This window comes from Populus alba, chromosome 6, assembly GCF_005239225.2.
Source record: "Populus alba chromosome 6, ASM523922v2, whole genome shotgun sequence".
Taxonomy (NCBI): Eukaryota; Viridiplantae; Streptophyta; class Magnoliopsida; order Malpighiales; family Salicaceae; genus Populus; species Populus alba.
Window position 1 is genome coordinate 25,159,855 of NC_133289.1, and position 15,308 is coordinate 25,175,162.

Here is a 15,308-nt window from a genome sequence, read left to right on the forward strand (position 1 = left end):
AAAAAATAAAGTGTCGTAACTGCCAAAGGCAAAAGCCAACTTGCTCCCTTCCCTCTCCCTCTACCTCTCCCTCTCTAAAGAAGACGAAGCGGTCCTCTCACTTCTTCAGTTCCTGGTAAATCTAACATCTCATACTTCTTATCCTCTCTTTCATTTATCTCTCTCTCTATATATGCATGCTTAATCAGTTTTTGTTAAAGTATAGAAATTCATTGCTTATGGCCATGAGATGTGCACAATTCATTTAAAGCATTGGTAAGGAAGATTATTAGTATTGGGAAAGTACGAGGATTTGTACAAAAGCATTTCTCATATGCTATGTGCTATGTGATGAATGAGATTTTGGTCGAACGTTCGATCTTATTCGTTTATTAAATTATGCTAAAATTTACTAGAAATTTATCTACTCAAAGCCTTCTAATTTACAGTGTTTGATTTTTTGAGCTATTTGGGATTGTTAAGTCTTCAAATTAGACCTGTAATTTATTGTTCAGGATTTCTTATATTTTACTAGTTGATTTATAATTTGTTTTTCTATTTAGTTTAATTTTTTATTTTATTTTTCTAACTTTATTTAGGATTTTTTTTCCTAGCATATAAATAACTTAGAAGAGTTTTGATATTTAATTTTGATTAGAGAAAATATAAGTAAAAAATATTTGAATTACGGTTCTTGCGGTTAAGATCCATTTCAATAGAATTATGTTTGATTCTGTCGCTATTTTTCTTGAGCTGTTTTTGTTTTATTATGTTTGGTAATGATGTTAGCTTTATATTTTCTTAGTTGATTTAATTATTTTTTCTATTTAATTTTTATTTTTTTAACTTTGTTTATGACATTTTTTTTTCTATATAAACAACTTAGAAGAGCTTTACTATTCAATTTGGTACAAATTTACTGTAGACTTTCTTGTGCTGTTTCTGTTTGCCTCCCTGTTGGTGGCTTTTGTTATGATAACAGGTTTTGTTTAAATTACTTGTGTGTGATGACATAAATTGAGTGTTTTTTTACGATCTAGTTTTCATGGAAAATACCTTTAGTGATAGATTCCGATCATCTTCTTATATTCTTAAGGGAGCAAACTAATGTCTGCTCATTTTGAGGTCGATGGTTTTGATCAAATCCGAGAGGATTTGAATCCATCCACCGCAATCTTATACCCTGAGCCATATCAGCACGGGATGCTAAATCTTTCACCTCGGTGGGTCCCACCGGAAATCCGTCGTGATGAGGCGGCGTGGGTAATACATTCCCTCCCGCATGAACCTGAAGTGGGAATGGGAAAACTACCTTGGTAAACATACATCTTGAATAATTAAAAATCCAAAACATCTATTAGATTTATTTTGTGATTATTTGCATTTTAAGAATTCAAAATAAGTGTCTTTAATTTTTTTTTATAATAGTGGATATTCGGATCAGCTTATATGCATTTCGACTAATTTTTTGAGGTTCTAAAATTAACAATCATGCAAATCTTCAATGATTCTGAGATTTATAAAAAGCAAATTCAAAATATAATCAATTGAATTATACCCTTTAGAAAATTGTAATTGTCTTTCATCTTGATATTAGAACAAGTGCAGATCAATGGTAATTAATTTAGAGTGTGCACTCTATATCACTCAGGGTTTTATTTGATCTATAAATAGACATGCTTGGAGAAAATTAAGATTAGCGCCTTATAATGAATATTAAACAAGTTTTATATCTTTTATTTATAGCCTTGGTGCATGTTTGTCTTTTTAGGGTTAACGTTTAACAAATCATGTTATCTCTGACACGTGGAATATTGTATATTGACTCAGACGTTAGCATTATTTTTAAACATACATGCTAGCATTGTCCATTGAGTGTTCATAATTAAGATTCTTGTTTTTAGATGGGTATTTACGTTTTTAAAAATGATTTCCATGCTGAATTTCTGTACAAACTGCTGGGTAACCTGTGAGTGGTAAAGCGTCGATCCCATGATTTTTTTTATTTGATTTTCCTATTATGAAAAAAGTAGTTGTCACATGTTTACGCATGAAAAACCTGTTTGTAATTTTTTTTTTTAATTTAGTGGCGTACAATGAACACTTGAGCAAGGATACTAATTTCAGGATATTTTGAATTCTTCAGCAGGTGAACATCATGTTGCATGGTTTGATCCCAAGTTCAGTTGAGGCTGCTCTACCATTTGCTCCTAATTACAGCAGACAAGATCTATTCTCTGAGTGGGTGCCAGAAAAAGCCTGGAAGAGTCCTTTAGTACAGGTTGAATTCCCACAGGATGGTTCAAATCCATTGATTGCCGGAAATTGTTATGAAATTCCGGGATCATATGTGGCAAGGAAGCGAAGGAAAAAGTCTGCTATAATGTCCTCGGTTGAGCCAGAAACTGATAAAGCACCAACCAATGCAGTGAACTGTGATCCTCCAGTGGTAAATGATGATGGTGTTAGAGCTCGTACTATCCCATCTGTTGTTGCTAAATCAAAGTCAGGAATGGGAGTTGGTTCCATAACCGCAAGGATTAACATTAGCAACATTGTAGAGCACCCCGACTCTGAGCTAGAGGTGTCAGGTGATGATCTCTCAATAAGAGAACTCTGCACTTCAGTTCTCAGAAGTCATGGGCTGCTCGCTGGAGATTGTCCTGTGAGCAACAGTGCTCCCACTGAAGTTCTGGAAAATATTAAGAACAACAATTTTTTTCAGTCATGTGAGCTATGTGGGAATCTTGAGAAAGCACTTAATATGTTACTTTGTGATCATTGTGAAGAGGCATTTCATCTATCTTGCTGCAATCTAAACATGGAGATGATACCCACTGACTTGTGGTTTTGTCCATCCTGTTCAAAACTGAATCACAACGTTTCACAAGAGACTTCTTTTCTCAAAACATGTAGCATCAGTTGGTGGAATGAAAAATCTAAGCTGGGTCCTATAGCTTCCATGTTGAAATACCCTGAGGCACACACATCTCGTGTGAGGATCGGTGCGTCTTATCAAGCAACAGTTCCTGAGTGGTCCGATCAGCTTTCCATGTATGTCTTGCCTGTGGTGCTCAACTTTGATCCCTTGTTTGCTAAGATTTTTTATATTTATATTGTTGCTTTATTGATGTTTACCTTTTGTGTATGCGTGATTGAATGCCTTGGTCAATGCACTGCAGCTTTCAAATAAAATCTTCAAACGTACAGGCACCATTATGACTCGCAAATGATTTTACAGGATCAGTAGTCCGGTTTCATTTCAAGTTGGCTTTTGATAGACTAGTATGGTACAGATTAGGCTATGTTTTGGATTGTTGTGCTCTGTCAAATATAAGAAAAAATTGATTGATTTTGGAGCATTTGAGCCTATAATGTTTTTATTGATATGAACATAGGATCATAGAAGCCAAACTCGAACGTTTATGACAATAGGGTAAAGAAGTTCGGAACCCAGAATTACAAAACAAAGTGGAAAAATTCATTTACGATTGCCAGTTTGTTAGATGTTGCTGATATATGAGTTGTAATTTGATAGGAGCTCATTTTAATGATGGCAATCTTCATATCGACCTTTTTTTGTTTTGTAATTTGATAGCCATGCTTTACTGGTTCTGGCAAATTATTTTCTTTGGTTTTCAAATTTCTTGATGAATGGGTAGAGGATGGATGTAATCACACCATTTTCTAATTTTATATCTGTGACTATTCTGTAGGGATTCTGATTGCTTCGGTGAGCCTCTTGAAATAGATACATCGCAGACTGTTTGTTTACACGTAAGTGCTCTTTAAACATTGAAGGTAAGGTTTTATCTGCTTCAGGACCTGGCAAAGTGTCCATTCAGGAATGCATTGGGCCATATGCATTCCCAAAGCCAAGTTCTCTTCAACAAAGCCTGTGTTAGTCATTGGAAACTCACTCTTTTTTTTCAACATAACTTAAATTGACAGCATTGCATCTCTGGGGATGTAATGCGCCTAAAAATGCACCCTGAAAGGGCTATAGAGTTTCAGAAATGATTATGTCCTTCGGCAAAAGATGATGAGTCATAGAAACAAAGGATTTTCCTGATATTTTTGCTTCGCTTCAACTGAGTATTGCTTTCGGTTGTTCTCAAAAGATATCCAAATTATAATCTATAAAATATATCTCCTGATATTAATAGAGATTAGGCAGGATTAGATAATTTTCTGACAGTTCATTTTATGAATATGAAGTTTCAGTACATGCATTAGGGGTGGGGTGATTGTTTTGAGTAAGACAGCACTGACATGTGAAAGTGTCCTTTTTTGCAGGAATGCCCTCAAGACAGGTCTTCAAATGCCAAGCCTATGAGTAATTGGCTCCAATGCCGAGAAGTTCTACACGATGATGCACGAGGTATTGAGGGAACCATATGTGGGAAGTGGCGCAGGTAAAATGTTACAGTGCCCCGTTTGCAACATTTTACCATGTTTAAATAAAAACTTATGGAAGGTATAAGGTTGCCATTACTGTTTATGACCATTTCTTTTAGATAAATAGTCCATCAATCTCCTTTTCCTAACAAGAAATGCACGTTTTTACCCTTATGTCCAGGATACAGACACAGAATCCTACTCCTGTTGCATAATTGACTTATGAATTTTTCTTTGGATACCTTTAGTTTGGTTTTGTTCTTGTTAGCTAGAGACTGAGGAAGTTTTCAATTTACAGGGCGCCATTTTCTGAAGTCCAAACTGACTCCTGGGATTGTTCTTGCTCTGTTCTTTGGGACCCATCCCATGCAGACTGCGCTGTTCCTCAGGTGGTATTTGCTTTCTGTTTTTCTCTTTCTACATACAATCATGGACTGCAACATTCTTTCAGTGACGTTAAATTTTAGATGTTAGTCGTTTTTTAATACATAACCTCTATCAAATCTTTATCAAGTTATCGGTACGTAATTCATTTTCTGAAAAGGTTTGCTTCTTCATACCCAACACTACCTTTTCTCAATGGTAAAGCACCGTATGTTCATGTACTAATATATATTTTTCATAATTTTTTTCTTCAGGAGTTGGAAACCGATGAAGTTTTACGACAACTGAAGTATGTAGAACAGGTATGTGCCCGTGTTTTATCGTTTTTATCTACAGCTGCAATTAACACAAATGTAATTCTAGAGCTGCTATCTGCTACCTGCAACTTGGGTTTTGTTTAGAGTTGTCAAAATTTCCTCTTACAGCATACCCAAGTCCTCTAATTTTTATAGATTCTTAGTGCAACCTTCTCCCCATGCCAAGCAGTTGGTTTTAAATTATCCAGGATGTTGAAATGGTAAATGAAAAGAAAAGTTATAGCGGTTTGAAATAGTCCCATGTCCTATGCAATATTGGTTCAGAATTTTAAACATAATACACTAGAATGCTTTTTGCTTCCCTAATACAGGTCAGAAGTATGGATCTAGGCTCTAGCTGCTGTAGTGGGTAGAACCTTTTGGTACCGAGTTGAAATTTTGCTGGCGGAATAGTGATATCTCCTCATGTTTTCTTGTCATTCGAACAAGAATGGAAGATTGATGAATTAGATCGGATACAAGAACACTGCGCATGCGTGGCATCTAGCACACAATATAATGAGCCCGTTTGGCTCTGCGGCTGCGGCTGCGTTTTATTTAAAACGCAGTGCGTAGCCGTTTGGTTAAGAAAAAAATTCATTTACTATTCATTGAGCTCCACTTAATTTCTGCGTTAAAAACGCAGGAAAAGAGAAGCAACCATTTCATGCTTTTTTTTCACTGTTCATGTTAATTGCACTGTTCAATGAACAATGCAATTAACATGAACAGTGTATTTGCGTACACGGTTCATGTGAACAGTGCAAGAAATTGCACTGTTCACTTAAAATAGTGAACAGTGCAATTCTCTTGCACTGTTCACTTGCCTACAAGACTTTTTTTTTTATTATTTTTTATTTTTAAGTGTTATTTAAAAAAAAAAAAAACTAGTTTAGAGTGAATTTTATACATGATAATATTTTATCCAATCAACGGTGTTTTTGTCAAATGTATTTCGTACGTAATGGAATTATAAATGGTTTCATGGAATAATAAAAAATTAATTTATATAAAGTATGATTTATTTCATGATATAATAGCAATAATTAAATCCATAATATTTAAATTAAAAATCATTCAGTATTAATATATATTTTTAAAATTATTTTATAACCTTAATTTTAAAAGCACTCTTAACCAAACACATTAAACTACTTTTTATTCAACTTCAATTTCAACCACAGTTTTAACCAAACACCTATTTTTTCAAACCAACCTCAACTAAAAATACTTTTTATAAAACAACTTTTTTTAAATCACAACCACAATAACTACCGCAATACCAAACACACTAACATGTCATTTAGGAAAACGTGAATCTCTTTCGTGAAACTGGCATGCTTTCTATTGTTTTCAATGAAAATGCTGTCCTCTTGACAAATATGCATGTCGACTAACTTTGCGACATAGCCACTTCTAAGTGAATTCGTTCTTCTGTGTGTGTTTTCATCACTCATTTTTCAGATGCTGCATTTTCCGTAATCATTTCATTTATTTTGCAGCTGAGACTTCGACTTGTTGCTAAAAAGAGAAGAATTCCATGATTAGAGAATTGTGGTGATACCCCGTCCCGTGTAAGTGTTCATAGTCCCATAGTTTATTGAGACATGATCATCCAGACCTTCAGCAAAGTGGCTTACAGAACCAAAGTTCCCTTTTGATTTCTTCATAGGAATGTTAAAAAACACACAAAAAGAATCAGTGTGCAGCCTCAAAAAGAAAGTCACACTAATCTGCAGCTTATACCTCTGATCTGTCGAGTGCAATAAATGTTGCAACTACAGACATACAATTCTTTTGATTATTTTCCACATACCGTTGCTCCCACACCTGCATTGGACAGTCTGAAATATGAAACCCTCTCGAGGGATCCCTTCCAGAAAATGGTGCCATCCCTCCTTTTACACAGGCTGCAGGACTGTAGTCTTACCCATATTGGTATAGTTCCTTTGAGTTTCAGTCACTAGCACGTTCTAGAGTTACTGTTTGGAAAGAGAAGAACAAAATATTGTAAGAGTGAAGGTTGTCTTCAATTATTATTTGTAAGGTTCCATATCACAAATTAACATTATCAATCAACATGGTTGTCTAAGAATGTTATGGCATGCATCAGTTGCAAATTATCCTATTGGTTTTCGATAGTTTCCTTCAATGAAACAAGGTTCTTAGCCTCTTCATGAATCCAAAATTGGTTTCAGCTTTTTTTTTTTTTTTTTTTCCTGAGGTGCGGATCCTTTTTTCTCTAATTCTAACTCTAATATCCTTTAGTCTTCCTCCCTCGACCTCCATAATTGGTTTTTCTTGCTGCGGACGCCCTGTCTTGACCTCGGTGTCCATTTGGGTTTCCAAATTTGAGAGGCACGATTTGCTCCATGTATAGTTTCCCAGGAAAGTTCCTCTTCTCTTTTGGAAGTTCTTGCAGCTGCGGCAACCAGTATGCTACATACTCACCCTCAGGATCATATGTTTGTGCCTGAGAATTACGAAAAATGTTTGCCAAATGAATAGAGTGCCCAGTATAGAGTTGTAGGATGATAAAAACATGTATTTAAAAAATGTTAGTATGTCAAAAGGAAAAGGAATTATATTGTTATGTTTTTTCTTCATTTGAAAAAAATATTTTATTGATTCCAGTTTTTTTTTTCTAACTCTATTTTTCTTAGAAAGTTAAAGTATTACTCTGTTTTTGAACAATCAGTTAAATAATTTTATTTTTGATAAAATTTAGCTCATTCTACAACGTACTTCAGGAATCCCTCAATCATTTTAAGCATCTCCCTCTCAACAATCCTCAGTTTTGCCTTACAATCACAGACTTAATTGATTTGGGTAATCTTTCTTTGCAATTTATGTAGCAGAAATCAGGCAAGTGCACTTACTTGCTTGGGGATGCTGAAATAACGATCTTCTCTAGGGTCATTCCCGACTCCTTCACACAACAACTGAGAATCAGTAGTAGCTCACAGCATATAAACAGCTGCTGAGATATATGTTATTCACTGGCAAACTCACAAATCACAGCAATAAATGCATCACCTGCACCATAGGTCCAGTTCCCATAGTTCGAACAAGGGTCATAGTCCAAGAGGAATGTCTCAAACCATTCAGCTCCCATGCGCCAATCGATGCCCATGTCCCGAACAAGAAAGGAACATACAATCTGCAGAAATGACCCTGATCCTTGTCAACAAATATACTGAAACAAGTGAAGCTGCAACGGTAGCAAAGCTGCTGTCGTGTTTGTTTGAATCGATTGAGATAGCAATAAGATGAAGAAGCACGAGCTTACTTGTCTTCCTCGATTGGACATGAATCCAGTAGCTGATAATTCCTTCATATTGGCATCTATGAGAGGGTACCTAGAAAGTAACGATAAGATGGAGAAGCAGTACAGCTTTAACAACAGAAAGTATGATTTGTTCTTCTTCTATACATGATCTTGCCAAAGATGATGCTATAAACACAATCTAGGATTAAGCAACATACCCTGTACAGCCATTTCTCCAAGAATCAAACAATCTCTGGTCTTGACTCCATCTACGCTCAACGTTTCGTGGCCCACCTGTGAACAAAAATTGATTGTGCATGATTAAAAACTAAACCAAAGGCAACTTTACATGATAAAATGGTTTTTGACAAGACAGATTTTTGGTTCAAGAGGTTAATGTCATTACATTGCGGGGTAATTGGATGGATACGATAGGGAAGGAGAATATTTACCTATATGGAAGATGGAATTTCCGTATTTGAACGAGATAAACCTGAAGTAATCCCTCCAAATCAACTCAAACAAAACCCTGAAACAGTTATCTCAGATTCAGGCATGACATCGAACCTCTAACATAGAACCGAATAGTTTTTGCTTAGCATTAGAGTAGTTGTGGCAAAAATGAGGCAACGCTGATGAAAATAAAGTCCACTACCATGAAAAAGTGAGATAGGGAAAGAGAATGACCAGTACGTAGAATCATTTGCTAGCCTTCCCTTTTCATATCTCTTCACCTAAATAAATCAATCCAAACATCTTAAATACATTAATATGATGTTTCAACTATGTAATGAAATCATAAACTGTGATGCAAAAGAATCATTATATGTCATTGACCTCTTCATATATAAACCGTGGAGAGAGGCTTCCTGAAGCTAGCCATGGAGAGAATTTTGTTGAGTAGTCAGGTCCCAGCATCCCATTTCTTGTCTCTTTGTATATCTTTAGGAAATCCTGTTCACATATGCGTCATAAAGAGTGGTATGATTTCATTTCTCTTTACTGTCAACTAAAGTTTTTAACATACCACTAATTAGCTGTTTAGCATCGCGTTAAAACTTGTTCGAGCGTGTTTGACTTGAAAAAACATTAAATTAATGTTTTTTTAGTACTTTCCAACAGTTTTGATGTGTTGATATAAAAAAAAAAAATCTGAAAAAAATAATTTTAATGCATTTTCAAAGATCAATTTTGAAAAGCACATTGCACCATAATACTAAACACACAGACAATAGAAAACAATTTCCACTTGCCTTCTTCCAGAAGTACTCATACACCCTGCTTAGTGCAGCTGTTTCACCTCCCAAAAACCTCATTCCTTTGCTAACCTGTATCAACAGAAGAAATGGACCGAAACATACTTCAGTTTTAGTCAGGCAGTGAATCATGTGTTTTCAAAGAGTATGGCTCTTAACTAGTTTCTGTAAATCACATGTAAGTAGAACATAAACCCTGCCTCTTGTGGTTGGAGTCCAAGTTGCTCAATTGATGGAACACATCCCCAATCCTCGACGCGAGGAGCTGGCCCAAGGGACATTGAAATTTTAGCACAGCTTCTGATGGAACATTTTGCTTCAACAGACTGCATATTTAGATTTATTTTTTCAGCAGCACACATCTCCCAAAAAACAATGCCAACCACATATCATAGACATTACAATCAAGCAACAAACAAGGAATATTCATACCTTACGAAACTGAGTATACACATCAGGTATGCTGTTGGTCGAGAATGGGAGGTCATCTAAGTGGTACATAGTGCCACCCCAAACTAGTTGCAGTGTCGGACTGTTTGCAGAACCCTGGCTGGTAGATCTCCCAGTAGAGTGTGGCAGATGAACTCGCCGGAGCGCTTTGCTGACAAGTTTCTCAACATTTACTTCTTCACTACATGTCTCTTTTTGTGCATATACCTAAATGGATTAAATCGAAATATCCCATACTTATTATTGCTTCAATACATGGAAATTAAACCAACCAAAGGCTAATGCACATATCAACCAGATAAGCAAATTAAACACTTAACTGTGTGGGATGCAAAATCTTTAGCAAGAGCAGGGATGATTTCCTCAGGTTTACCATGTCTAATAAGCAAGTTTAGACCCCTTTTCATCAAATTCTTCTTCAAATCAACCAAACACTCTAAAATAAACTGCCCTCTTAAGCCTGGCCAAAGCAACAAGAATGGAACACTTTACACATTTATCAAAACCTTCTAATGATAATCTTCTATCAAAAGCAATTCAAACGGTACTTAGCATTTTAAAACAATTAGTACATAGAAAAAAGGAACAATGTGTGTGTGTGTATGTTTACCTCCAGTTTTAGGGAAGCCAAAATAGCAAGTACTAGCTTGAAAAACTCTAGGATCCACACAATAAACAGGCAAAACACATTCAGAATTAACCCAAGCCTTGAACAGCACCTCATTGTCCAAAACTCTCAAATCATTCCTGAACCAAACAATGGCAGCTCCTTTTCCATTCCTCTTTACCATCTTTGATGTGTATCGTTCAAAGGTTTGATCCAAAATGTACTCCTTTTCATTGGTGTCAAGTCCTGGAACCAGCTGACACATCACTTTAGAAGAAGAAGAAGAAGAAGAAGAGTCCGAGATCGAATTCATGGCTTGAAATCGGATATGGAGATTGATATATGTGAATGTTGAAGTGGGTTTTGAAGGATTTATGAGTTTTTTGAGGGAAAGAGAGGAGAGAGTGTGACAAAAAATGGCCATGTACGAGTCCTTTAACGTTTTTGGAGCTTGTAGGCAAGAGAAGATTGGGTGGCTTTGACTAAACTCTAAGAAGTTGGGTTGCTGACACGTGGAAACACAAAGTTTTGTTATTTGGTGGCCATTTGCTAGCCAAGAACTTGAAATCTTGTGATTTGTAACAATGGAGGCCACAAGCAGATCTCTTTTAATGTTCAGTTTTTTAGCTACTATTGGTTATCACACATTTATATTGACCACAAATTACTAAATATGAAAATATGTTTTAAATATTCTAACTTCATAAATATTCGAATTAACTCAATTATAAATAAAATATTATAAAATAGTGGAATAATACATGTGCAAAGCAACTGTTTGATTGATGGATATTTGCATAGAAGAAGGTGCAGTTGATGATTATTGTTCGAAGGTGCTTATGCCAAAAGCAATGTCAACTAATTTATAGAACTCATATTATGTAATCATTATCGGTTTTATTGCCTGTTTGCTCACGATTACCGTGGCAATTCTGTTGTGAAGACTGAAGACAACAATGAATAAAATCTCTTTAATCTTTTTACGAATTCCTATTTTACAGGTTATTACAATTACATGGTGGTCTCTTGCCAGATCATAGATTCAATCACTATCAATTATTTGGTATTAAATTTATTTACACACACTAACAAAAACACTGATGTTACACCAGCTTGTAAGAAACAAAAATATAATAAAGATTTGGTGGAAATTCATCCTATATTTGTCAATTTCAAACAAGATGGGTATCGTTAACGACAAGCTGGAATAGCTCAGCAGGCTAGAGCGTGTGGCTGTTGGTCGGAGGTACAAGCCCTCCTTCTAGCGTTAGATGATTTCTTTTTGTTCTTTTGTTTCACTTTTCTTGGTTGATGCAATTGCATCACTCTCTTGCTTAAGCTACTCTGTCTAGAAAGAAGGGTGTAAGTATATACAGAATGGATCAAGACAGGCATCCTAAAGACCATCTTCAAAGCAAATCTCTATTTTCTAGAGAGACGAAGCCCTTGAAGTTTAAGAAATATATGCTAGACATGCATCCACATAGTGTCAAATTCATATCTGATTATGTCATATCTTTACTCAAAATATTGAGAACCTCCAAACTTAGAATCTTTGGACATAGTTTATTACCAAGGAATCACATTGTTTCCCGTGTCTCTAACCAAGCTAAGAAGGATACTTGGACTCTGAAAGTGCGGGAAGATTGAGAATCTGCCTTTCTGGAGAAGAAGCCATCTCTCGAAGATTTAGAAGCATGTGGGACGGATTGTGTGAAAAAGGTGGGCCAAATTTTTGAGATTGCAAGTTGATCATGCTAGTGACCTTAATAATTGAGACCAGAGAGAAGGTCGGTATTGGAGAAAAGGCACTATCAAATTTTATTATTGCATTCTCCAAGCTGGAAGGCTCTTCTTTTTTAATTTAAAAACCTGGAAAGAGTGCGACGATGGGAGCTGGAAAAGAGGAAAACATGTCCATCGTTCCTTTCTAATTCAGAATTGTCTAAATTTGAAAGCACTCCCTGTGTTTTGGTTATTTGTTTCAGGACTTTCTTGTTTTAAAAAGATAACAATCCACTCTAGGATTATCTCCTAGCAGGTATATGAAAGGGCTAGCACAACACCTCTCATACTCCAAAAATTGAAATTTACCAAGCCTGTTGTCTTCGAGCAAATGCATGATGGCTTCATTTCTGTCCCCATTTTCAGATGCATATTTCAAACAAATATGGAGTGATATGTTATTGATTAATCAAATCTTGAAATGTACTAACAACGCAGACTCTGCATCACAGCCTTGCAGAGCAAAGCTCGAATTGTAGAGAACTATGAGAGTGAATACACAAATAAGCACGATTTTAAAGAAGCTCCAAGCAAAAATGAAAAATTGCATGTATAAATACAAATGTTTGCTCGTTGATTACCGTGAAAAATACATCCCTATGTGAATTCCTAATCCCCAAATCCCTTTCTTGCTTTCTAAATCACCAGAACCTCACTAACGCTCCGCCAGAGACATACTATACACATCAGTTGAGGATTGAAACAATCTCAAATCCACAACCCAGCGTAGTCCAGTTTGGCATACAAGAGCAGCTGAATTCAATAGCAACCTCACTCGGCTGCACATTTCTGAAAATTTTTGGTAAAACCACCAGCTTACAGACACTGTGATTAGCCTAAAGTCCACATTATGATGCTTCCATCATGGAAAATCAATGTTATGTATCAAAGCTCTTTAATATGCACTGGCCAGAGAGCCCGCCATGTATTCCAAGTGATCCCAAGAGCTCCTTTGCGTCTTGCGAGGTAAAAGATAAGATGTTATGTATCAACAATTTGCCAATTTCATTCACTGTATCGTTCTGGTAAGCTTACACTTGGAAATGAAGATAGTAGCCGTGTAATTTAGACTACACAGTTTCAGGAGCTCAACTGACCGCTGCTTCAATACAGGATTGCAGCCACTCTGTATTACAAGAAGTAGCTTCGCTGCCAAACCCGCCTCCACAGCAAGTGCTGCACATTCTTCCAGTGCAAGCTTGCAAACAGCCCACAGTATTGATAATGCAAGCTGAGTACAGCTCTCCGATTTGCTCATCAATAACTTGACCACATTAGGAATTGTGTTGGCACAATCCTTCAAAGCCAACCTACCCTCTGGAACAGTTGAGAGGACCTCCAAAATATAAAGAGCTAATTCCAAGCACTCATTATTCAAACTAGGCAATAACTCCACTAATGGAGGAACTGCCCCGATGCTCACAACTGAGCTCCTGAGGGACTCATCTGAACAAATCGTATTTAACAAACCGAGTCCAGCCAATACTCCATTGGGGTGTCTCTTATCTTTCACCAGCCTCAATAGACCTGCCAAAAGACTCAAACTTGACACATTTTCCGATCCTGAATCCTTCCCTTCTATCAACATTTCGATCAATTTCGTACAATTAATCTTGGTCTCAATCGAACCCTCATTCAACACATCCACGATTAAAGAAATCTTTGCAGGCTGCCTCAAATTTGCCTTGGATGGCAAATCAAGCTCCAAATTCACAAGAATACCAATGGCCTCAGACCCAACAGCATGAGTTGTAAAAGGACCCAACAAAGAAGAAACCAAGGCAGCTCCACCCTTATCCATCACTGTCTTCTTCGCCATAGAATGAGCAACCACGACATGCCTAAGTTGCTTCAAAGTTTGCACTCTAGCTTGGCCCTTAACCTTCTTTAAAGAATCCAAAAGCTCAACAGCCTTCCCTAGCACGTCCTCTGATCTCTTCTTCATAGCCAAATACTTACTCGAGAACCAGCTATGAATCAGCTGCTGCAAAGTCCTGTTTGGTGTCAGCGTATCATCCCAAAGCTCTTGCATTGTTGTGGGGCAAGTGCAATGACCCAAAGAGAACCATTTGAGAATGTTGGATCTTTCATAAGTCTGTCCAGTACAGAGAGTCACTGGTTCTTGCATAGGGTCCAATGAAATTGGACATATAAACACTGATGGCACTTGTATTGATTCAAGCTCCCCAACCATCTTCCTCAGATCCAGTTTCTCCTTCACACCTGTACAAACTAAACCGCCGCCAACACAGCCCAAAATGCCACCTTTAATGGTGGTTTGTAGATCCAAAACTTGCCCACCAGAACCCGTGTCTAGCTTTACATTTCCATGACTATTTGGCTGATACATCGGCATTTTGGGATGTCCTTTTGAATAGAAAACACTACCGGCAATCCCACAAGAAGAGCTAAATCTAAATCTAATATTCCAATTCAAGAAGTGAAAATCCAAAAAAAGAAGTAGTAGAAGGAGACCTGTCAAGTCCAGGGGACAAGAAACGTTTTGTGGGAAAGCAAAAGAGAGAAGGCATAAAGACTCAGTCTCTGGTCAAAACAGTAACAGTCTTTTCCATCATTATCATCATCGTCAACAGCATATAATTTTCTACTCTAATACCAAAGTGGTCCTCTTCAAGCTCAAAAAAGATAAGGGTGATCTCAGCAACAACCCTAAAGAACAATTAAAAGGGTTAAACAATATATATATATATATATATATATATATATATATATATATATATATATATGACATTGAACAGCACCTTCAAACCATTGGCAACTGTGCACCACACGTGCAGTCGTATAATATCCTGTTTCTTGAAATGGGAAATTTAAAGAAATCGGTCTCTTTTTGCTGGAATCTTTAGATGAAAAAAAGAAAAAAA

At 36.5% G+C, this 15,308-nt stretch overlaps 3 protein-coding genes across 11 annotated transcripts; 1 reads left to right on the forward strand and 2 right to left on the reverse strand.

Annotated features, from left to right (window-relative positions):
• Positions 1-7,166, forward strand: LOC118055695 (uncharacterized). 7 transcript variants are annotated; one of them, XM_035067634.2, is made up of 7 exons: positions 1-115; positions 2,129-3,033; positions 3,696-3,756; positions 4,276-4,394; positions 4,676-4,766; positions 5,016-5,063; positions 6,560-7,166. In XM_035067634.2, exons 2-7 carry the CDS (start codon positions 2,138-2,140, stop codon positions 6,599-6,601), a joined length of 1,257 nt encoding a protein of 418 aa, XP_034923525.1. In that variant the 5' UTR covers positions 1-115; positions 2,129-2,137; the 3' UTR covers positions 6,602-7,166. The 7 variants fall into 7 exon arrangements, 6 of the variants coding, with proteins under 6 accessions (XP_034923525.1, XP_034923524.1, XP_034923531.1 ...); XM_035067633.2 differs by having other exon boundaries at positions 5-115; positions 2,126-3,033; XM_035067640.2 differs by lacking the exon at positions 6,560-7,166 and adding an exon at positions 5,390-5,611 and having other exon boundaries at positions 5-115; positions 2,126-3,033.
• A 134-nt stretch (positions 7,167-7,300) lies between these two features.
• Positions 7,301-11,098, reverse strand: LOC118055693 (cryptochrome DASH, chloroplastic/mitochondrial). 3 transcript variants are annotated; one of them, XM_073410164.1, is made up of 13 exons: positions 10,642-11,097; positions 10,352-10,491; positions 10,014-10,238; positions 9,782-9,907; positions 9,579-9,653; positions 9,163-9,279; positions 9,019-9,059; positions 8,778-8,854; positions 8,544-8,619; positions 8,347-8,416; positions 8,094-8,217; positions 7,937-7,986; positions 7,301-7,530 (listed from the first exon to the last, which is right to left on the reverse strand). In XM_073410164.1, the coding sequence occupies exons 1-13, from the start codon at positions 11,060-11,062 to the stop codon at positions 7,312-7,314; spliced, it is 1,761 nt and encodes a 586-aa protein (XP_073266265.1). In that variant the 5' UTR covers positions 11,063-11,097; the 3' UTR covers positions 7,301-7,311. The 3 variants fall into 3 exon arrangements, 2 of the variants coding, with proteins under 2 accessions (XP_073266265.1, XP_034923523.1); XM_035067632.2 differs by having other exon boundaries at positions 9,013-9,059; XR_012170205.1 differs by having other exon boundaries at positions 7,476-7,530; positions 7,937-7,999; positions 9,013-9,059; positions 10,642-11,098.
• Positions 11,099-12,976: 1,878 nt separating this feature from the next.
• On the reverse strand, positions 12,977-15,104 carry LOC118055720 (U-box domain-containing protein 30). Its single transcript, XM_035067687.2, has one exon. The coding sequence runs from the start codon at positions 14,777-14,779 to the stop codon at positions 13,433-13,435; it is 1,347 nt and encodes a 448-aa protein (XP_034923578.1). The 5' UTR covers positions 14,780-15,104; the 3' UTR covers positions 12,977-13,432.
• Between the last annotated feature and the right edge of the window lie 204 nt (positions 15,105-15,308).